This window comes from Phalacrocorax aristotelis, chromosome 1, assembly GCF_949628215.1.
Source record: "Phalacrocorax aristotelis chromosome 1, bGulAri2.1, whole genome shotgun sequence".
Classification (NCBI taxonomy): Eukaryota; Metazoa; Chordata; class Aves; order Suliformes; family Phalacrocoracidae; genus Phalacrocorax; species Phalacrocorax aristotelis.
Genome location: NC_134276.1, coordinates 12,914,017 through 12,938,266, shown reverse-complemented (window position 1 = coordinate 12,938,266; position 24,250 = coordinate 12,914,017). Strand labels below are relative to the sequence as shown.

At 43.5% G+C, this 24,250-nt stretch overlaps 1 protein-coding gene across 4 annotated transcripts in view; it reads left to right on the top strand.

Moving 5' to 3' along the window:
* Positions 1-1,917: 1,917 nt before the first annotated feature.
* The window catches only part of MTMR2 (myotubularin related protein 2), a 65,145-nt gene continuing 42,812 nt past the window's right edge, over positions 1,918-24,250 (top strand). The window contains exons 1-3 of one of the 4 annotated variants that reach the window (XM_075081704.1): positions 1,945-2,153; positions 5,473-5,601; positions 23,213-23,318. Coding sequence is in view for 3 of the 4 variants with exons in the window: in XM_075081714.1 (XP_074937815.1) it covers positions 2,068-2,153; positions 23,213-23,318 (192 nt within the window). In the remaining variant the exon portion in view is untranslated. Of the gene's footprint in view, positions 2,154-5,472; positions 5,602-6,496; positions 6,516-23,212; positions 23,319-24,250 lie in introns of those variants that run through there. The other 3 variants (XM_075081714.1, XM_075081666.1, XM_075081674.1) reach the window with 3 other exon arrangements.

Genomic DNA, 24,250 nt, shown 5'->3' with positions numbered 1-24,250 from the left:
AAGATTTGAAAGGGAGACATGCACTGCTCGGTGCTAGTTCTTCAATGCTGACCTCTCCCAAGGGTTACCACTCTCAGGAGCTCGGTCCTCGGAAAGGCTAGGAAAAGAGCACACCAGTGGGAGAAGGCTACAAGGCACTGCGTGACTGCTACCCAAAGATGGAAAATACTGCTGCTGCAGCACCCCCTGCCCGCTTCTCTCCGAGAGGATGCAGTGTGCTCGCCCACACAGAGGTGGGGATGGAAAGCTAAAGAGAAGCATGATGGGGGGGAAACAGTATCTCATTAGTATTTCGATTTCCATTAATAAACGGTACTTCTGAAAGGCTTCTTGCCAGTAACTATAGATAAAAAAAATTTTTTTACTTTCTACATTTAAAAATACTTTACAGCTGGAACAAAATCAGTACAGGTTTACCAATCTTTTCGTTTTAATAATGTTGAAGCATTTTGTTTGGATTTTAACACTGCAATAAAACACTAGCAATTAGCTTTTTTTTTTTTAAGAAAAAAACCCTCTCACTTTTCACCAGAAAACAGAGTTTTCACTTTAGAAAAGCTCCACAAACTTAATTTTCTAGGCTGAACCCCCCTAAGAAAAACTCATTTGCCAATTTTTTGTTCAGAAGATGAAAGTAAAAAATACCGAAAAAAAACCTGCTTCAACAAAGCTGTATTTTCAAGTTTAAACCAGCTTCAAAACCATCCCACACTAAACTTGCTCAACAGCAGCTGATAGACACTAAAGGAAAACCTGGCGGAGGCAATTTCATCAGGCAGTCTCAGGCGGGGCTATTGCAACCCTGCTTCAGCATCCTTCTCATGTTCACGGGCTTCTGCATGATATAAACTGCTCTAGAGTTACACTCCGATGACAGGAGCAAAATGGGAAACAACAGAAAGAGATACATCAACTAATTTACTCTTTGGAGCACAAAGAAGGGTGATTTTAGTAACAATTTTACAGCGTATCAGATGTTTAGAAGAATACCATGTTTATGCTGTTTTGAGGTAGTGTTTCAAATGGGGATGTCCATTTGGACTGATGCTCCTGACATCAGGTGCTCTCTTTACCAACAAGCAGGCCTCACTGGAAACCCAGCCTACTAACATGTCGCCAACGTTTCAGCTGCTTTGCCTCGTGGGATTTTTGCCAAAACAGCTGTGCAATTGGAAGACACTTTTGTACTGGGTATGGGAGGCTTAAGATGCAATTCTGCAGTCTTAATAAGCAATGCCAAGAGCTTTTCTCTCGCTCACTGAATTGTTCCAAAGAACTGAACGTACCCTGCCTTTTCCTGCAGAACATTCAATACCGAGCTGTGACTGCAAAGCTTCCCCGGCACAAAATCATCACGTACGCACACGAGCTGCCCGTCAGATAGCTTCTCTCCCTCTGGGCACAGAGGGCCCGTGCCAGCACCCCACAGATTCACGTGATTTTGACCTGCCATGTTCCACAGCTCCTGCCCCATCCAGTTGTGGGATAAACTCAAAGCAGATCTGCTTGAATTTGCTTGAGATTGCAAACTTGAACAGATACAGGCAATTAAAGATTTCAGGAGCATAACTGTCTTCTGTCACGGGTACACAACCCAGCACAAGATGGGGTCTCAGCAGAGCCTCTAGCAGGCTAGCCTAACACAAATAAGACGACTTCAAGGGGGATCCTTGCGACAGACCGTTTCCTTGCTCTTAGGAACGACCACCGTGACCCGGGGAAGGAATCCGGGAGCTGCCGCCTTCCCTTGTTCTTCATGAGGCCGAGAGATCCTGGACAAACACCTCCCCCCGCCGGCGGGCTCCCCCCGCGTCTCGCCCCAGAAGGGTGAGGAGCCCAGCAACACACGCCGCCGCGCCCCTCTCCCCGCTGCCGGGGCTGAGGGGAGGGAGCCCAGGGCGGCACCGCCGCTGCCGCCCTCCCGCCGCCCCGCCTCAGCCCGCCCTCCCCGCACGGCACGCCGGGCCAACATGGCCGCTTCCCGCCCCGCCGGGCGCCAGCCGCTCGGCTGACAGAGAGACGGCCGCCCGGCCGCCAGTCCGTCCCGGGGCCGCCACGCCGCCCGGCATGGAGGAGAGCTCCAGCTGCGAGAGCCTCGGCGCCGGGCGGGCGGCGGCGGCGGCGCGGCCGCCCAGCGGCGACTCCCTCTCCAGGTAACGGCCTCCGTGCCATCGCCCCCCGCCGCCGCCGCCCTCCGGGGGCCGGGCCGGGCTGCCGCTGTGCCGCGGGGTCGGCGGTTTGAGGGGCCCCCCGTCAGTCAGGAGCCTTGGCGGGGCGTGGGTTGGGAGGAAGGGGCCGAAGAGGGGTCGGCAAGGAAAAGGAAACGGAGGGGATGGAGCTGGTGCCGTTTTTTCCCTCCGTGGGCAGGAGGCTCTGGCGTCTCCCCGTCGGCGGGGTGTCCCGCCCTTGGGGTGTCCCTGCGGGGTGGCAGCGTGTGCTGGCGTGCGTGGGCACCGCTCTGCTGCAGCCAAGCCGGTTTCTTTGACAGGAGTTTAGTCAGAGCAGGAGGTGCCACCCCCACCAGCCTTTTGATAAAAGCTCTCTAAATAATCTAAGCTGTGCTCCCTGCCTTTGGTACGTGCAGTGAATGGGTTTAAGAAATCAATAGTACAGGTGAGCTCTTGCTGGAAGGGCAGGGAGGACACCGGGGGCATTGGTCGCCTGCCTGGATGCTGCTCTTCCCAAGCTAGGCCTTATCCTCTGCCTTTTCAGTAGTGAATGTCCTGGGCTGTGTTGAGTGTGGTTTTGTCCCTATGGCTTTTTCTGAGAGCTTGACTTCATGTTCTGAATTATTTTTAATGCCATGTAGGTAATTTCTGAAAGGGGGCTTTCCTGTTTTTCCCACCCTCTGTAGGCTGTTGGTGAAGCCTGAATTTTGTGACTCGAAAGCGTGTCTCACTTGGGATGCGAGTTTGACACAGGAGATTGTGGTAGGGTAGCAAGGGGGGATGTTGGCTGATGGACAGGGTGGTGGCACGTGAGGCCTGGGTTTCACGGTGGGGCATGGGAGGCAGGGTGATCTCTTGAATGTTGTTATGTCCTGTTATGGTTGCCCTTTCTGTGCCCAGGTCGTAGGACCACAGGGCAGCTCAGGCTGAAGGGATCTCGGCATCCTTCAGTCCAGGCTCCTGCTCACAGCAGGGACAGCTCTGAGATCAGATCAGGCTACTCATGGCTTTTACCCAGTCTGGTCTTGAAAACCTACAAAGATGGAGACTGCACAACCTTTCTGCGTAGCCCATGTCCACATAGTCACTGGAGCTGCTTTTCAGGTCCCCTGAAGCAGTCTCTACTCCAGGCTCCCCCAGCCACTCCTCACAGGCCCACCATCCTGGTGGTGCTTCCCTGAAATCCCTCTAGGTCATCAGTGCCTTTTCCACACTGGGGGGTGAAAAATTGGATGCAATATTCCAGAAGCACTCTAATGAGTGCTGAGTAGAGGGGGATGCTTCCCCAGATCTCCTGGCTCTGCCTCTGTTCTTACAGCCCAGGGTGCTTGTGGCCTCTTTGCTGCTAGTGTCTCTGTACTGCCATTCTTGTTTTCCCCCAGCAGGACCCCCAAGGCTTTTCCCGCAGAGCTGCTCCCCAGACAGGCAGTGCCCAGTTCGCACTCAGGTTTCTCCCTCCTTGAGTCCTTCATACTGTCTCATCCTCATTTAACACTGCTTCATCAAATTGTTCTGCTCTCTGCTCTCTGTTTTGGTTTCCTTATGCAGCTTACCTGTACCCTGCTAGATGCCTATAGGCCTCTTTCCACCTTACCTCACTCACTCAATATACTCTTCTATTTCCCTCTGCATCATCTCGGGCAACTTGGACCCATCTGGAGGTCAGTCACTGTAAGAGACAGAGGCCTATGGACACAAAAGAGAGTTTAACTCAGAAGAGCCAATAACTACAAGCAAACTCCTGTTCAGCCACTCGGCAGCATGCCCTGCACAGATGGAACCCTTGGGACATTGAGATGATAAATCTGTGTCTGTTGAGCATGTGCAAGGCTGTGTCCTCCAAGCCCTGAAAAGGCCCAGACTTGAACAGATTTCTTGGGATATAAAAAAGGTTATCCAAAAGCTTTCAGAGCTTCAAGTCTCTGCTCCAACATCTAGAACTCGTAGAATAAAGCTAGCCAATTTTTTTTCATGTATTCCAAACAAAATATATTTTTCTCTAGCTGGGTGTTGGAAATAGATAAATGTGTTTTATCTACAGTAATTTATTTTAAAAAGCCCTCATCTTGAGATGGTGTATGTTGTGAAACTTTTTAGTTAAAATGGTTAAGATTAGGGCAAAATTTTAAGAAAGTAAAGTAAGGTTCTTGTAATAAGAAATGCCTGGGGATCTTCAGAATGTTTATCACCAGCTTCCCCTGCAAATCTAGTGATACTTATGCACAAATAAATAATTTGCCTATGAATTCAACTGTATATCCATTTTCAGGTTTTTTTTATTGAAGCTGCACTGCATTCTGATTTTATGCATCAGAACAGTCCCTCTGAAGCTAATGGGACTATTTGTATGCATTGAAACATACTTTCATCTCTGTGATTGCTGTCTAATAGCTAGACCAACTTTGAATTGTTAACCTATGGCTATAGAGATGTGAGATTTTCACGAAGTGATTTTGTTTAAAAAAAATTAGCTTTGGGGATGATGTGAGGAGCACAATGAATCACGAGGGTACTGTCATCAGTTTTTATAATCTGTTTTATTTAAAAGGGACAACAAAAAATGAGTAGAAGGTTACTCATCCTGGATTCACAGTTACCTAGCGATGTGAAGCCTTACTGAGTTGTAGTCGACTGCTTTGTTTTATCCAAGATTTAGAAGATTTGGAAAGGTGGTAGTATCAAATATATACAGCAGTGCATTATTTGGGTTCTCTCAGCTCCAGCTCAGAAGTTAAGCGCTGTATTTCTAGAGATATTTAAGATCTAACTTGTCAAGAAGACATGCTTGATGGAGTTTACTTTATATATAATGTTGCTCACGTAAATAAGTGCCTTAAAGAGCATATATACATTTATTTGTCTTCTAATAATGCACATGAGATATGGCAATAATGGCATTCAACAGCGAAAGTTGCTTTGATGTTTTAATGGACCCTAGTAATGTGCAGTACTTGTGGTCCCTGAGTAAAATATGGCAATAACTGAACAAATGCTTCCTACTTTCTGTCCCACCTAGAAAAACATTTGAAAAACTCTTTACGAGACTCACGGTATAGCTGTTTGTACAGGGTAAAAAATCCCCAGCTCAATGTAGAAATACTGAGTTAGCTTCAGCTGAGCAGGTCACAGCTAATTAGCTCAGCTGCCCTCATAGTTGTGCTGATACAGCCCTTCTGCTTTGCAAGTCTAAGCTGTCTCACCCAGTGCTAGATTTGGGTGGCACAGCGCTGGGTTCTGCAGCTCTCTGTGCTTTCCAAAGGTCAATATTTAGGATGGACTTTCCCCTTGCATCCTGTTCTTGCAGAAGACAGGTGACCATGAGCCAACTACTCATAAAGAGCTGCGGTGGTATTTAACTAGCAGCTTGCAAGGAGCGCTTGTGTGTCTGCAGTATCAGGCGAGGAACAACCTGTGGGACGGAAAAAGGAGTGAGGTAAAACACTGATTCTAATGTTTGATGAACTATAGTATGGCTATGTTACGGATTGCTTTTATGTCTATAAAATGGCCTGGGGATCCTGGGTGAGTGAGTGATAAACACATTTCAGCTGTGCTATTTAATCAGACTTCTTCAAAGACCACTCTTAAAATGGATTTGTAGGTAGAGTTGTGGGTGGGTTTTTTGTTTTTTAAATTTGAAGTTGCACGTGGACCCTCTGGCCTTTGGAACTCAAAGTAATGGCCAACAAAATTCTACTGCAGTCTTTCCTTTTGTGAAAGGAAAGTCAGATAGAGCCATGTATGACTTCAGCAGAACACATGACTTTAGGAAAAAGGTGATGTCAAACTTCAGGTATTTACTTTTCATTAAAAGTGATTAGGCATTTTGTTCACACAGTTTGTGTGATTATGTGCTGTAGTTTCTGAATGAACTTTTATCTCTTGGTGTTCCTCTGAAATGTTATCTGAAAAAGCATATTACAGTCCAGACTGAACAACAGTCCAAAAAGGTATCTGAGAGGCTTTCTGTTAGATCTGCTGAAGGTAAATTTGTTTTGCTTGTGCAAAAGTGTGGAGGTGATTGTACTGTAAAGAATCTGCTGTAGGAGATTTCAGTGATATCTCTTTCACTCATTTCATACTGAGGTTGAAATAAGGCAGTGGGCAGATGTTTCCTGCCAGCACAACTGTAGCAATATTTGATGTTACCACTTATTGGTTGCTTGTTACCACCTTTCTGCTGGTGGTTATCATCCACAGACACAGTGGATCCTATGCATTGCACTTTTACTAAAGCATATGAGAATAATCTTCCTCCTTGTCTTTAAGTTTGCAGGGATAACTCTGAAAACATAAGCTCTGTGTAAATCAGTGCAGCAAGGTCTGTTGAAGCAATAGCTCCATGAGGTATGAACTCCCCCCTTCATCTCAAATAAGGTCCTGTCAATACCTGGTCTGATTTAAGGCTATGTTGAAGGAATTCTTTCCACACGGGTGAGAGTGATGCTGGAAGGAGTTGGGTCTGTACGCTGTTGGCTGAGGAGGGCTCGCTAGCACCACATTGCTACCAGATGTAGCTTTGCTGATTGAGTTGTTTTGTGATGAGTCATTGAAGTTAGAGTTTGAAAGGGAAGATTTTTGCCAGTTCTGGTGTTCAGTGAAATGCAAGTAGCTGTCATCTTCCTCATGGGCTTTGAGAGCACTTCTTGCATTTGATTTCTTATATGTGTGGGGCAGGGTTTCTCAAGAGTTGTTACCATTAAAGACAAGTACATTGCTGGCTGAGTGTTGATAATGAACTGGGTTTTGCATCTGCAAAACTTAACACTGTGTCTAGAACCAATTAGCAACTCCAGACGGGCTCATTATCACAAATTTTCATATGTGAGTGATAATTTGTAACACTTATTTGCAACTGAAGTCCATTCTAAGATGTTTTTTTCATGTACTGTATATTGTGAAGATAAAGAGCGGTTGTGACTGCATATATATTTGCAAAGTGAGGAGAATCTTTTATTAGTCTGAGGATTTGGGGCAGAAAATAATGAAAATAACATTCAGTCTAAAAGACTGTAGAGCTTTTAATTTACACAGTGCACTCACGAAGAGAAACCATTACCTCTGAAGAACCTGGGAGTTGTTTTTAGTAGCAGTCTCTGGCATGCATGTTTCTGTTCTTGCATTCAGCAGAAACCATTCCTACTTCTCTTGGAGTGAGACCTTCAGTCTTAGAAGTTTTCCTCTGTCAGGCACACGCACATCTCTTTGTCCAGCCTGTGACCATTCAATAACAGTGTATGTGTTTGTTTTTTAAGTATATTTTCCATTTGAGAATATAAAATGCAATTGACACTCACCTGTTTCTTGTATTGTAATTGATGTTATATTGCTGTTCAAAGGTGTCAGAGGAATTTGGGGTACCATGGTTCTAGCTGCTATAAAGGTACAGAAGGTGGTGATTTCTGCATTGAAGAGCCAGGGGCCAACTATTTAAATGTGTCTAAGCCAGGACTACATTATTTTTGCTAATGCCTGGCGGGTAATTTTACTAAGCTCTTGGATATGTAGTCAAGCACCGAGACTCCTTGCTGAGAGATTGGGCAAAAAGCGAGAAAGTGCAAGGATGAGATGAAAAACTGCTGTGGAGAGATGAGGCAAGATGTGACAGCTGGGGAGGAGCAAAGCTAGGCTCAGAACATGACTCTCTTGGGTCCTGTCAAGCACTGCTTTTTCTGAGGAGAGATGGTAATGTTACGTTGACTAACAGACTATTTGCTAGACAGTTCTGGGTTGTACACATAGTTCCTAACTACAAGCTATTTACAACAGAGGCGTAATTACAGAACCTGAATGTTAAGATTGGGGATGACCTAATGATGTCAAATTACACACTTCCTGTCTGTTTCCTGATTGTGCTCCTGCTATGACTTCAGTATAGGTTAACACCTGTCTCAGACGTGTTTTGTTATCTATTTCTGATGTTTTATCGTCTCCCTTCCTTTGCTAATTCTTTTGCAGCTCATGTACAAAGGCAAGAACTGCATTTGGAAAGGTCGTAACACCTCTTCAATGGCTCAGCAGAATCAATAGTCCACCATGTCTTTTTCATGAATCTTTTCCTGATGACCTGCTTTACTGTTACTGGTTTTTTCAGTGCTGAGGGTATCAGGTAGTGTAAAGAGAGACCTGATCCATACACTGTAGGGCTTTTGTTACCAGAAAGTTTGGCTGAGGAAGAAACCAGCAAGCATACGTTAGAAATGCATCAGAAACCTTCCAGAGGTCACTCTGATAAGGTGTTATATACAAGGTGTAGTTGTAAAACAGCACATGAAAAAAGTGGTCTTATTTGTCCACGGGAAGCCCATTCCACTATGAAGAAGAGGGTGGTAGGAAGGTAATGAAGTGCTTGGTTTGTAGAGGTGTTTGGGATAACCCAGGGAAGTCAGAATACAGAAGAGACATTATCACAGTAATTAAGCCTGTCTTCATTTTTAACTAAAAAACATCTGGTTCTTTTATAGCCTGAGAAACTGGGAGCTAATTGAAGAAAAAAATCAGTGAAAGGCAACAACAAAAAATCAATGGAACTTTTCAAGTATTTGTTTTTATTTTTCCTACCATGTGTAGTTTCTTTTGCCAGACAATGTTCTCACTCAGTAATTTTCCAGTGATTTCAAGGTAGCTCTTTTCCTTGCTTCTCTCTTGCCTCTCTGCTCCACAAATTCTTTTTTATTGCTTTTTAAACCCTGATATATTTGATGATGAGAAAGTGTTAGCAGTTTTCTAGTCCATCACCTCTTCCAGGTGATGTTCTAGTTATTTTGTTACCTCTTACAAATGCTCCCACTTTACAGATCTGGCTGTTCTATAGTCTTCTGTCCATGGCTCCAGAGTCATTAATGTTAGGTCACCCAGTGGTTCAAATTTGATCTGGATCAGATGTAGGTATGTGATCATATCTCTGCTGAACTAGTTAGGAAAACATGAGTTTGTTGGGTTTTTTTGTCTTTGTTCTGGGAAGATGGGCAACACCTGCATAGAATAAAGCAACGTTTTTATCTGGATTTATTTACTGTGATCTAAAGAGACTACATGCCTGTACAAAGTGTTATACTCAAAATCTTGTTCATGGGCAAAAAAGCAGCACATCTTTATATAACAATGGATTTATTGTTAGCATAACTGAAATTTTGAAAGTCTCATCATTATTAGTCCAGATGCAATTATTGCAGGAAAAGAATAATAATGCAGTTAAAACCGTAATACATACAGTTTTTAGTTTTTACCCTTCTTCATGGTGTTATGCTCACCCCTCCCCTGCTCCCCTGGGTCCCAAGATTGCTGGTTTTATTCTGGTGGTGGTGGGTGTTACAGCGAGTTATCAGCATCTGGAGGCCTTTGCTGGGAGAAGTATGAGGTTCATGTTGATGGTTTCTTCCTCCCTTACTCTAGGATCCACCTGGGATCATTTTAGTGTGTTTGGTAAAACTACTTTACACCTATCTCTATCTTCGTTGGTCTGCAATTCCACATTACATCTGCTTTTTGCTATATACGGTTGCTTTTATGGGTACTAGATACTATTTCTTTGTTCTCTTTGTTACCTCTAAAACCAGTTTTGTCTAGCTCCAGGTCTGCATTTCTTTAACTGACCATTGGTGAGTTGTTTATAGCCATTGTTTCCAGTGCCAAACTTGTGCCCCATCTCCTCTATGCCACATCCTGTGTCTCTACTTATCCAGGGTCCTGCTATCATACCAGGCTGTTATATTTCTCTACACAAAGTCAGTACATTAGTGGTAAATACCTCATTCTATATAGAATAACTGCTTGTTACTGCTATCTGTGCAAAACTGTGGTTGTACCACACACAAACAAAAAGAAAAGAAAGTAGATATAGACACCTGGCCATTTACAGAAATTGCGATCACAACTAAACCAAGTAAACCAAAGCTGCTGGCAGGCCAAGAAGAGTTCAGGCAAAGCAAGGGTAGCAAACCTCGGTCCTGAGGCCTTGAAAATTCACTGCAAAGCTTATGGCCTATGAAGAGCAATGGCAGTACTGAATGACAGGGCTAAAGGTTAACCCAACTATATTTTTCAGAACAAAATTTAACTGGTGGAGTGAGTATACATCTGGTCATTGCTTCGTATTTTGTGAGCAAAGTGGTTTTTTTTTTTCTTTCCCTCCCCTGGCACAAAAAGCACTAATACCCAAATCACTGAGCTCATGAACCACAGCCTCATTCATACCTCCTGCCTTTAGCGAAAATAAAGCATTTGTGCTATTTTTATTGCTGCATTAATAAATCCTGTTGTTGATTTCAGTTAACATCATGCTATAAGATGGTGGTCTCAAAGAGAAAAATTGCACTAATAGGTTGTAGGACTGCCCTCATCAACTGTTTCAGCTAAATCTGCCCCTGAAAGAGCTGGAGCCTGTGTACGAGATGGTGACATATGGAAGATTATAGGGGCTGTCTGGCTGCTGTGGAGAGCAGATGCTGAAGGTACGGGCAGGTCGCTGAAACCTGCGGAGCCAGAGATGAGCTGCTGAAGGACGACTGTCAACATCAGTCATCAGAGTAGAGGTTGGTTTAACCAATGGATGGGATACCTTTAACAAATCAAAACTGATCAGCGTCTCATTTGTAAGTAGAACACTTTCGATAAAGACACGAAAAATGTAGGATCTTCTGCTTGCGTTTTACCCAAGCTGACTTTTCAAGTAGGCTGTTCCTGAAAATTCAGGCTGTGCCCCCCATCTATGAATGGATATCCCACTTCTCCACTGAAAGTGTGTCCCCACACCTCATGAGAACAGTGCGTTTTCCTCAAATGCAAGGAAGCATGCTACCAGAATGGTCATTAAACGCCAGGGTGTGAGAAGAAGAATGTGGTGGGACTGTTTGTGGATGTGCTCAGGGCTTGCTCCAGCAGAGCGGTCTTGGCCCTTCACTTGTTACCATCTGCTGGGTACAGCTTCTGCTGACCACTGCTGCCTCCAGCACCACAGAGGGACATCTTTCATCTTACTTTGCTAAAACATATTCTGATTCTAGATTCCACCTTCTTCCACTTTCTGCTTCCATCTTGCATAAAGAAAAATACAGGCACCCTGGATGAGATTTGTCTCATCTCACTGGGCTTAACCCAGAAACTTAGCAGAGATCTTTGTTTCTTTTTGTAGACAACAGGGAAGAGTGAGTCATCTCAGTTTCTCCCTGGTGATTGTAAGGAGAGTCTACAATGAGTAATTCAGATGTGACCACCTACACAGAACTCTGTCCCCATCGTTATGGTAAGGGAAAGAAGTGCATTGAGTTTGGGTGGTTCTCTGCTCCAAAAAAGGAAGGAGCTATTTCTTAACTCATGTAATTCCCCTTACATATTAACTAAATCTGTTCACAAGTAAGGAGAGAGCAGAGATTTGTAGTCTGGTTTCCTAAGCCCCATTTCTTCTTGTATGTGGGTATATCTGTCTAGTTTGTCCACTGAGAGTTTTTGTAACATTTGGACAGCTTTAACTATGTTTGACAGAGGAGTGAAAGTAATAACTTATGACAAGTTTTGCATTTAAACAAAGCTGGAGATGGGAAGGGAGACCATGTCAGTTTTTCCATTACAGAAAAAGCTTATTCCTTTTTCAACATAAGGGAATACCTAGATGAGAAAGAAGTAACGAATATGTGCAGATTCTCTTGGACAAGGCTTCTCTCAAGTTGGAAGAATACATTCCCTCATTTTTGCATTTCCTTCTTTCCCTGTGCATTCTCTGGTGTCTGCAAAAGGCTGTTCAGTTGAAAACAAAAAGCAAATACGAACTTCTCTGCCAAAAAACACTGATCTTCTGGAAACCAGGGCAGGATCTAGTTCAGATTGCCGTATCTCAATGTGAAGTAGGTATCTAAAATTTCCCTACCTTCAGGAGAGTCAATACGCTCCACAAATAATTCAGCTGAACAAAGATAAGCATCTACTCTGAGAGCGCTGAATTGTTGTCTAGACTCCATTGCCTGGGTTTCCGTTGACTAAGTGGGAGCGTAGGCACCTGTGGTATCTACCATCGGGAACTGAACCATCTAGACCTTGGTGATCCTACTTCTCTTTGAGTTACTTTGGTTTTTGCATACGCTGATTTCTGCTTGAGGAAGCAGAATTGGCAGGAGGCAGTGGCTGTGGGTGATCTGAGAAATTTATCCCTCATTTTGGATGCATGAGAACTGATGTCCAGAAAATCTTGAGATGAGCTTGCAAACTTTCTGTGCCTTATTTTGTTGTAAGGTGGAAGAATTTGGAAGACCTTTGTTTTCAAAATGGACCCTACAACTGGCCAGTGGGGTGAATGAGTGTGCAGAGCTCTTAAGCAAATCTGGGCCATATAGGCTGCTGAGCACTTTGAAAACTGGGCTTTGTCTTTAGAGAACAAACGGGATAAGTTTGTGAGGAAACCTGGTCCCAGGTATGAGTGTTGAACCTGTGGACTTTGATGGAGTGCAGTCTTCAAAGATGCTGGGCTCTCTGGAAGTTGTGACAAGATACAGGTGCTTAACGTTTCTGAAAACATCCTGTATTGTTTTAGCTTGAATTTCTGGAAATAAAGCCCCCAGGTTTTTGAACACTTGACTGACTTTAGCTTTGAGGCTCTGCTAGGGACCAGTTTCATGCAGGGGCTGGGCTGCCAACAGAATATAGTTGTTCCCAGTCCTCTTTTTGAGCCAAGATTGGCAGAGCACGCAGCTGCATAGTGTCTGTGAAAGCTTATCAAGGTGTTACCCCACGTCAGTTTTGCTAGGTGATACAAGACTCTGCAGATTGGCTATATTTATATATTCTTTCCTCCTTCTTTTGATTTTTCCCAGGATGGAACACGTAATGTCATTGATGAGTAAATTGCTGGTGTTTTTAATTCCTGTGGCTGTTCGGTTTATTGAGGTGAGGGGGTTGTGTGGTGTGTGTTTGAAAGAAAATCAGAACATTTAACAATACGTGTTGCATTCTAACTAAGGTGTTTTTTGAATAGGCGAATAGGTAGGAATCTAAAGAAAAAATTGAGACAGCACATGAACAGTGGGAAGTATACATATATTTGGTTGAACTATACATGACTGGTTCTTAGTATGTAACTAGAAATTAAGGCACTGCCAGAACACAAATAGTAAAAGAGAAGTTATATCTGTCTTTTTATTCAGTTCTCCTTTCTGTCCTAAGGTGAGTACTTACTAATGTAGGTATTATTTCTGTTTCTTGTGGGACTGTCTGAATTTGCATAAAAATCCTGATAATTCTTACTTGCATGTTTTTCCCTGGCTTAATATATTTTAAAGGAAGGGGTGCAAGTTTATATGGTAAATATAAGTATTGGTAAACTGCAAGAGTAGTTTTGAGATGTATGTAGGATTTCTATCATGACTTTTGTCTGCGTTCAAAGTATTTGTGGAGACAGATGTTGCCAGCGCTCTTTTTCCTGTGGGGTGCAGTGGAAAATCTGAGGTTGCTCTGATGTAGGAAATAGCAGCACCACCCAGTTCTCTTCTCTGCCACGAAATGTCCTGAGCCCTGGAATCAGCTTCTTCCGCAGGCAGGGCTGAGAGACACGGGTGGTCTTGTAGCACCAGGATTTGGATTCTTGAGTTGCCTTTTTGCTAGAGGCAGTCATGCTGCATGGAGAGCCCTGTGGCTGTGGTGTGCCCGGGTTGCTGCCTGGGCTGCTTGGGGGAGAAAGCTGCAGGTCAGGACATGTGTCAGATCACTTGCCAGATGTCCCGTAAATCAGTGATATCCCATACCGCTTTCTCTCTGCCACTGTGCAGCACTACTTCAACCATCTGAAGCCTCAGGTGCTGGAACTTCTCTCCCTCAGCTGTGTTTTTTTTTGCCCTGGAAATACTGCTTTCTCTGTGGGGGTGGTGGGATCTTCTAGTTCAGTCCTGCCCTCCACAGCATCTTATGTTTGAAAACAAGGGCTCTAGGTCCTGAACAACCCCAAATGATCCTAAAAAGCATAACAATAACCTGATGTTTAGGAAGGCTCAGAGATGAGCAGGTGGGAGCACTGTTCTAGCAGGCAACCTTGCTTGTGTTGGTGGTAAGTGGGGTTGTGTGTTGAACCCCTCTTCACCTTACAGTCTTTATTTTCAATGCTGAGGGCCTGTCCTGGAAATAGGAAACCCCAAAGCTTTGGAGCACAGACCCAGATGTGCACACCATCTCCACGAAGTCTGTCAAACCTTTCTCTCAAGCACTGGGGAGAGCTAGAATGACTGGGCTGCCTTTCCATCGTGTCTCACCTGGAGGAGGTGTGTTACTTGCCTTGCCCACCACTCACTACCCGAATTCCTAATGTTGCAAGCGAGGCTGCTTGTGCTAGTGGTGGATTTTGCAAGCCAAACATTTTAATTGGGAACTGGAATCAGACCAAGGTACTAGACTATCAACCTGCTTTCAGGAGGTAGTAACTAATTTTGGACTCTGTAGATATGGACTGAAATTTAGTTGGTGAAACAGAGGTAAAATGTCAGTTCCCTGCAGAAGTCTAACAATGTCTGGAAAATTTTTTTCTTCTTCTTCTGTTTTCTTTTTTGTAGCTGAGCACCATCCCATACCAGCCTGGAGCTTATTAGAAACCTAACTCCCCTTTTGTTCCTCTCATGATACAGATAATTTTGTAGTTATCTTCCATGTGCTGATCAGAGGATATCAGTTCAGGTGCTGATAGCTGCTGCTTTTCCTGTTTTTTACCTTCTGGATTGTTTGACTCATGAAAGCATGATACTGTGGGCTGCTCGCTGTTATTAATTATGTGCTGCATATTGGTTTGTCTTTGGGTGTTGGCCTTCTATTCTCGGAATCTTGCAAATATTTTAAACAATCAGCCTATTGTTTAGCAAGTGCTCTACACACACTGTAGGCCTTTTGTGAACTTCTGTTTAAAAAAAATAATAAAAGAATGACTAATGGAGCACGAACGGTGCTTGTGACACTGTAGTCCATTGTGTAACTATTGAGAGCAAAATTTGCATTCCTAGAAAAGCTTGTTCACGGTCAAAATATAGGACATTCTCTTTATGGCTCATGGGAAAACATGTACTATATATTCAGCTCAGGATGCTACTTAGAAGGATCAACTTTTAAAAAATGACATTTTCCTCCCTTGGAACATTGAAGTTGGACTGAGACCCGGCTTTGCTTGGCAACAGAAGTGAATCTTTTTCATCCAGGCAAGTGGCGTGGGGGGCTATTTTAGGTCTGTCACACACATGCACAATGATTTGTTTGCTGAAATGGCTTCTTTTTAAGATGTTAAGCTCAGACATTGCCGGCCCCTTTGACTGGAGAGGGTACATTATTATCTTATATAACTGTCTGCCTGCTCTGAATGCCAGAGGAAGCCTGGCAGTTGGTGCTTTTCTTCCCTTCAAAAGCATATCTGTTTGTGGCTTCCCCTTTCCCTGAGATTGTTACAGGTCAAGCAGAAGTTAAAGCGGGATCTTTAAATGTTTAGAAAAATTGTGAGTTCCAGGTACCTCTGAAATGTAGCGATTGTCCTGCGTGTGCCTAAAAAGAGGATAGTGGGTGTTTGGAGGAAGTAAGGATGCATCTTATGTATGCTATAGGTGGCTTCCTTTGGTACTTGTCTAGGTAGAATAAGCCTGTTTTGAATTTCTATTTTGCTGTGAAGAATTAAGATTGAGTCACTGCTCACTGGAGATACTGCTCCTTTGTCTGTCCATGTAAGCTCGTTGGGAGAGGGGTTGCCTGTTGTTATGGGCATGCGCAGTGTGGGGTACTGTGGGATTCCTGCCCTGGGAGAGATGGAGTTAAGACGCTAAAACTTGATTTACAGCAGCAGAGCCTGTTACAGCCAGGTGACGGAGTGGAAGCCAGTGCAGAGTGCCCGGCTCCTCGGCTCCTGCTGTGAGGCCCCAGTTCGGTCAGATGCCAGCCATGCTTTCAAGTGCTTGTCCGAAGAGGGGCATACGAGGGACTTCTGAGTACACTTAAGTGTATATATATACACAGATAAGGACTATGGGGACCACTTAGCCTTAGCACAGATCCACAGAGAGCTGCTGTAAATGGCAGAGCCTGATGTGGGCAGCAGCAGGATTTCCCGGGCCAGTTCAGCCACCGCTAGCTAGGACAAGGTCATATTCATGGGGAACAAGCACAGGTTTGTCTCCCTCTGCTCTGATGTGACTCAGAAGGGTTTTCTGTATTTCGTTTTCCTTCCCTGAAAGAAACAGGAGTGTTGAAAGTATTGAGGAGGGAGGGTTGTCGGCTTAAATTTGAGGAGTGTGCGGGGAGTGCTCAATACCTCTGCGTCGTTATACTTTTAAGAGAAGTGCCCAAGTGCTGCAGGTGCTCCTATTCATGTCCTGGCTGTAACTTTGAACCAATTGGATCCTGCTCTCTTGGTAGCTGAAGCTTCCAAATTAAATTGTATTTGCCACTAGTCGTCATTAATTTGCAGTTTTCACCGTGATTAAGTTTTAGGAATGTACATAATGAGAAACTTAAAAAAAAAAACAGGAAGAGGGGAAATAGAAATTTGCCCTCTGCAGTGTTTTTCTCATTTATGACCTCAGCATCTGAAACTGTATTGCTCAGTGGTGCATTTTATCACCTGTTTTCCGTGTTAGTTCAGTGACTATTGAAACAACATTCAGTTTGATGCAGAAAAAATGGTGTAAGCAGCTCATGCCAATTAGTGTCTGACTAACTGGCACACCTTTGCAAGCAATGAAGCGGCTACTTGTTGTACTGGCAGGGAAGGAATATTCATAACGAAGGTGCGGGAGAGGTGACTTTATCATCACTGACTGTATTTCAGTTGTGTTATATTTAGGAGTGAGCCAGGTTAGTATTTTAAGACATAGGTACATAAAAATAGGTGTCCTCGAACCCTATGCATATGCTGTAAATAAAAATGGCATATTTTCCAGAGGTGTGTTTCCCTCCTGTCCCGTCAATTTTTGCAGAGCTCTGGGTGTTAAACTCAGACGTAGGTCCCCACTCATGGGTTTAGGAGGGGAACTTTAGGAATCGGAACTTGATTTTTTTTTTTTTCTTTCTGTTGTCTCTGGGTTTTGGTGGGGTTTATTTTGTTTGAGAGTTTGGTTTTTTTGATTTTTTTCTTTTTTTTTTTTGAGCCAGTATCTTATTCTGAGTCAAGACAAAGGTCTCTTCCTTAGTTTTCAAAGTCTGAACAAGTGTCTTCAAAAATTAACAGTAATTTCTCACAGAGGTGCTACCCATGGTATCACGGAACAGTTTAGGTTGGAAGGGACCTTCAAAGGTCATCTAGTCCAACCACCCTGCCATGTGCAGGGACACCTTCCACTAGACCAGGTTGCTCAAAGCCCCATCTAACCTGGCCTTGAAAACTTCCAGAGATGTGGCATCCACAGCTTCTCTGGGCAATCTGTTCCAGTGCCTTACCACCCTCATTGTACCCAGTCCCTTTCTGCATAGGATTGTTTCTTATCTTTGGGAAGGTGTATATGTATAGATTTGTTATGTCCATGCTGAACAGAAGTATAGTAGAAGGATTATATGTATGTATTTTTTTAATGTCCTTGCTGAACAGAAAGAGACATGCCTCTGAGAGCTTGCTCGGAAGGAACCGTTCTCAGCAATTACGAGCTGGGATGGTTTAGCCAGGTCACCCCTTATATTAATGTCATGACCTTTGTCTCAAGTTTTATGTGATGCATGAAATTGGTTGTCGTGACTTTCTTCTTGGGTCACACCGCCTAAGAGGAAAGGTTGTATAGCGTGGTCATCCGTAGGCCTGATGTTTATAGAAAGCTCTTCGTAGCGGTCTCCTCCTAGGAGTTTTTCTTTCCTCTGGAGGGTGGAGACAGGGAAGTAAAATATCCTGGGTTTGGAGTACAAAGAATGTTGTATTAAATTCCCTACAACAGGGGTAAGGATACAGGGAGGAGAACTCAGTCCTGCATAAATGGTGCATTTGCCTGCATTAGGTCACAGTTTGATTCTGGCACTTGCCTTGCATCTTTGTGGTTATCTTCTACCTGACCCGAGTTCACTGGCACGTTCAGACCCTCATGAGGTCTAATCGCCCTCTTCAGAAGCTGTACTTGTGCTTTCTTCTTCAGGGGAAAACTGTTGCTTCTCTGCACTAGGAAGGCAACAGTTTTATAGTCAAACTCATTTTATAATATATCAAATTTTTCTATAATCTTTCTATAATATTTCTTGGCAAAACAAATGGCAACTACAAGTTTTTATTTCTTTTCCTTGGCTTTCTTATACATCACATTCTTTATATTGCGAGGGTCTTTGCATCTGATTGCCTCGATGACTCTGGCAGATGACATTTAATAATACTTTCTGAAGCGGCTTAAATATCACTGCTTTCCCCAAAAATATTTCCCCAGCACCTTCATAGTTTAACAGAATAAGTTTGCGTGCCTCAGACACTTCTGTTTGCAGCTTCTTTACATCTTTGTTGACAGTTTAAGCTAAGCACGCTGGCATACCTTCAATTCTGCTACGGATGCAGTAATAACTTTCAATTGCCTGAACAAGAATCACTGGAGGGCATCTGTCTGAGTCTGAATTATGTTTGAAAGCCATCTGGCATGTTGTGGGATAGCCCTAATAATAACAATGAACACTTTATCAGGAGTTGAGTCATTGTGCTTGGTTTCCATTGTTAATTCTCTTACTAGTTGCATATAAGTAGCCCACATAGCCAAGGGGTTAGTACTGCGTGCAGATACTGTAGAAGACCATAGTGCCGACAGCTCTCATTTGGATTCATTTACTATTCAAGATCTGGTCATACGAAATACATTTAAATAATAAAAATAATTACTAAGATGAAAGACACACATTAGTGTTAATTGCATCCTAAACCTGTTTCCCACTTCTGCATGGGGAGGGAGGAAGGAGGAGGAGTAAACAGAGATGGCAGTCACAGAAGTAAGGTGCTTTCCCTGGAGATCCTTTTGAACTGTTGTGGGGGTCTCTTTTGGCACTTAACACAGACATCCATCAGCAAGAGCGGTGCGGACCTGCCTGGGCCGGAAGCATGGGAGGAGAAATGCTCCAGGATGTCCTTGGTCTTTCACAGGTTCCTCACGGGAACGTCTGCATTTGCTTTCTTTCCTGTAGGAAGAGCTCAAAGTATTTTTTGAACCTGAGTATATCTTGTTTTCTAGAACCTTAATGAGATTCAGAGATAATATCATTATTTTGCACATTTATTAAGTTGTACTGAACCAGATCTTCAGCTAGCAGTGATTGGCACAGCTCCAGTGATTTTCAACCCTTGCTGAAATCTGGCCAAACCTTACCTGTGTTCTCAAGTGTTTGTCAGGTGACCCAGAACCCAGCAGTTATGTCCAACCATCATGCCTTTGCCATCACTCGGGGTTGCTCTGTGTTTTCATACTGGTGGAACAGAGATATTGGGGGTATGCCCCTGTGAGAACAGAGCATCCTCAATGGGGTCCTCAGCATTTTGTGCTGCTACCAGAAGTACCCCATCATGCTGCCAGAAGTATTGTACGAGACATCTTTAGTTTTACATTTGCAAAAGCTGGGATAATGTGCAGAAGCCATGACAGAAGCAGGAGTGTATGATTCGCCCAAGATGATGCAGAAGGTCTGGTGGCAAAGCATGGAGGGAGCTCTGCTCTCTTTGCTCTGAGTTTGCGTATCGGCCCCAGGACGCTGTCCCTCTTTTCCCCACCCAAAGGCATATGACACTGCATGATTTGAGGATCTTTCCTTTTGCAATGGCAGCAGAGGAGAGCTCGAGATTGACTAAACCACTGAAGCTAATAAACTTCTCATGTGCATGCAGGGACACCAGTTTAATTAGTCTGCAAAGCGGCAGAGCTGGAGCCACGCAACTGCCTGACGATGATAAGAGGAGGGAGCCACAAACCAGCGGCGTTTCGGTTGTCTGCTCCTTCGTTCCATCTGAGCTCCCTATAAATGATGGATGAGGAGAACAGAGGCAGCGAGCCAAACATATGCAACCTATGCACGCTGTGCAGAGCCGCATAATCCAAGTGGTATTGTTGTATGGGCAGGCGGTGCTTCCCAAAAGCTTGCGCTGCTGTTGCTAGGGAGGCTTCACCGGTGGTTTCTGTGGGAGCAGAGGGACGCTGGTGCGGGGAGCTTTTGAAAATCCACTTCTAAAGTGTAAATGCTTTCCTTCATTAAAACCCACTTGAAGCCAAGCATGATCAACAAACAGAAAACACTTTCGCAGCTCAGATGTGCTGTGGATTATGGTTCTCTTTTTTTTTTTTCTCTCCCTTAGTTTGCCCCTCAGCCTGACGAGTGAAATTAATTAACAATTTCATAAAAATCTCTGTCAACAATGATTAGATAATCTCTGCTTCTGTATTAGGTAGACACTGACAATGTATGAGGGCAGACAGGTTGTGTAAGCAGAAAAACTGGTGAAATTTTGATCCTTTTGTTAGCACTCTCCCTCCCTGGGAGCTGTGAAGGGCAGATTAGACAGACAGGTCTTGGGAGTTGTTTGCACGTAGCTTGTCCTAACTTGGGGGCAGAGAGACTAGCACACTCTACTGAACCTTTCCAGCTCCCTTTTATGTGACCAAAGGATGTGAATTTCTTGACGCAAATGCTTTTATTAATAGGTTACTGTGCTCAGTGGTTTAGTGATGATTGCTCAGTGAGTAAGCTGTCCTGCGTGGTGCACACGGGCCGGGTTACCTGCTGGTGTGCCCCTTGCTTATTTATTTACACCCATGCTAAATGACTTGTAAACTCAGCAGAGTTGCTGACCTCTAAAGTGCATTTAAATACACAAAATTCTGGGCCCTGAAAGGGGAGGGAGCTAGAAAGCATGGCTTCTGGAGGCTTACTCTGAGCCTCTGGCTCCCCCAGCTGGAGCCGGTGCGGGAGAAGGCACAGCGGGGACCCAGGGACAGGAGTCTGAGTTTTTACCCAGTGATAAAGGCATCTACAGTATCTGTTTGCTCTTCGTTGGTAACTTTAGTTACTGCCTCCTTTACAGGTTGCTGTGCAGTAAACTGGTGCTGCTTGTGGAATGATTAAATTAGGTGTGATTCTTTTTTTAAACGCGCTTTTAAAAATCAAATTAATTAAATGGTTGTAGACACAAGGGGGAATGCTTGGAAGATGAAGGCTGACCATGCAGAAACCAGGCTGAAAGGAGTTTCAAGGGAACACATCCAGGGGTCTGAGCTTGTTTAAGTAATGTAAAAATGTGGTTTAGTGCTAAGCCTTATTTAGCATGCCTGCAGGCTGCTCTGTGTGGAAGTGCTCTCAGCCTTCCTCATCATCTCCAGATACAGATTCCCTCCCTCTCTGTGCGCTGCATCTGATGATTTATACAGCCATGTAATGAATCCAGTCAGCTCTATTATCCAACAGAAGACTCTCTTCATGTTTATTAATAGTTTACTGCTCTGGCAGATCAGCAAATTGAACTATGCGTCCCATGATGCTTGTCCAGCACAACGGAGATGGCAGTGGTGTGCAGCCCAGGTTGAAGAGAGGAGGAAGAGAGAAGAATGTTAGCAGCCTGTTCAGCAGCAACGTACACTTTATATCAATTTTGTTGTAATATGAAACTGTGCACAAATTCAGCGTATGTGTGAGGCCTTTTGATCCATCAGAACAGGAGGCTTTGCAGCTTCAGTTCTTGTTATTTTAGCGTACGATTATTGTCTGCCTGGGTTGGAGACTGGGGCTGTTGCAGTGCGAGCAGCATTGTGTGCACAAGTGCCGCTGTCCATCCAAAGTGATGTGAGTTTACCCAGCAACACCGCAAGAGTTGAGCAAGTTGGTTCAACAGCTGATCACTCAGCTTTCCGTGTACAACACATGCATTTGGTGGAATTGTGCTATTCAATTGGCACACTGGTATCATTTATTTTAAATAATTTTTTACTGTTCTCAAAGGTTCCATTTCTAAGTTTCTACTTCATAGGATGAAAGAGTTGCCAATACTTTCTAATCCTTGGAGAGAAAGGACTGACTCCCAGCAAGAGCCCAGTGTTGCTGTAGTCCTTCATGTTTTTAACACTGCATGTGCAATACTTTGCCAAACTCCAAAGAATAGAAATAAAAATGGAACATTTTGGCCTTTTGGTGGCTGTTAACCAGCAGCAAAATAATTTTCAGACAATTAACAGATCTCCAGGCCCTTTGGAAGCTCAGATATAGCTGTTTCTAGGTTGTCGTGTCTAATTAACACAAGTAGTAGCGGTAATACTCCTGCTGCTGTTCTGCTTCAGCCAAGGCTAGGCTTGCAAGCCTGATAGCTGATCATTAAGAGTGTCTTTACACCCAGGTGAAACCTTTCTGGGATCAGTAAGAGTGTGGGAGTTGGTGCAGGTAGCGTTCGCTGCTGTACTGTGGCTTCATGTTATACCATGGAGGAACTTTCAGTCATCTGGTGTTTTAAGAGCATTAGTATCAAATGCTAATTTTAAGCAATTATGGTTGTAGGAGAGGGCGCAGCATAAAAATGGTATAAAATAAGCTTATTTTAATTGCTTACAGCTGTACTAGAAAAACTGTATAGAAAAAGAAAATAACTGTTTTCCTTTGCTATTTAGCAAATCGCACTTTGTATCACCAGAAAGGTATGCTGAGAGAGTCTTTCTAATTCTCCTGAGGGTCATACTTATACCTGAAGGAGGAAAGTTATGTGTGATGGAAAGAGTTTTTATTCTGAGTTTCTTCCACTGTTGTAAAGCTGCGGTTGGAGTTGTGCTGGCGTGCGTTCAGGAGTCTGTCTGTTTTCATCCCCTTGCAGCACACTAATATCTCCCATCTGAAAGCCTGAAATGGAGGCCATTAGTTTCTGTGATTTAGGATTTGATCAAGTGTGTGATCATGATAACATTGGCTTGGTCTGAGCTTGGTGTGCGCTTTGGTAATCCGTGGCAACAGCAAGTAAAACAGGTTCTCTTAAACGGCTGCAGAGGGCTGAATAACTGAGAATGGGAAGGATGGAAATAGTGAAAAATGCCCAATATGACTAAACGAGTGGCTGTACTTGTCAGCTTTTGAGCATTCCTGAGCATGGTTTTGATACACTGTGGTGTTTCTCTTTATAGCGCTTCCACTTCTCACTCGGACCATTCTCCTCACACCAAATCTGCTTCTGCTATATCATCTGACTCGGTCTCCACCTCAGCAGACAACTTTTCTCCAGATTTAAGGGTATGTATGTTTTGCCTTAAAAAAAGAAGGACATTTCTTGCTCTTGTGAGGTTGGATATGGTAAAATGATATCAGCTTTCAGGTTAATGCCAAATTTTGTGTAACCAAAGCATGAAAGGACCCAGAGTCAAACAGGTGAAATTGAAGTTTAATCTCTACCATATTATTTCCTTTTTTATAAAGTTGTTTAATCTTCAAAAAGCTGACTCTGCAACCCACAATTGGAGATGAATTTTCAAAGGAACTCCATTTGCTTTTAAGTACTTTAAGTAAGTGAAATCCTCAACCTGCTAGTTGTATATCCTTTTTTTCCTGGTGTGTGTATATATATGAGATGTTCTCTCTTGAGAACTCCTGCTTGTTTGTAAACACTGAGTCCTTGGAAGTATCTTCTTTCAAAGAAAGATTGTAATCTCCAAGCTGATAAAAACAATCTACTGTTACAATAAATTGCTCTGAAATAAAAAGGTCCAAACAAGGCTCTTTTGAGTCTGTTATTAGATTACCTAATTATAAATTCAAAGGTCTAGTTCAGTGTTGAAAGGTATCTGTATGTTCCTCTAATGAAACCAAGGGGTTTGCTGATATACCTTTGCTTTAAAAACATCCCTGTGTATAAAACTGTTGGCATTGGTACATTCTAGTAACAAATTCTAGCGTTTCTCAGCTGTGATTGAGCATCTTTGTAAAATCTAAACACAGTAAAAGTGCATAAAAACCTCTAAATGCAAAACTAATTCCTTTGACAACCGTGATAATTTTTTTTGTCATGAGTGTTGTCTCAGTAATCTATAAATAGTAACAGAAAGTCCACCTGTTCATAAGTGGCCAGAACATGAATGTTTCTTTCTAAAGGCAGATTATTAGCCAATATTAAGCTCAGATTTGAAAATGAATCATTAGTTTAGTTTATGTATAATATAATGATAGTT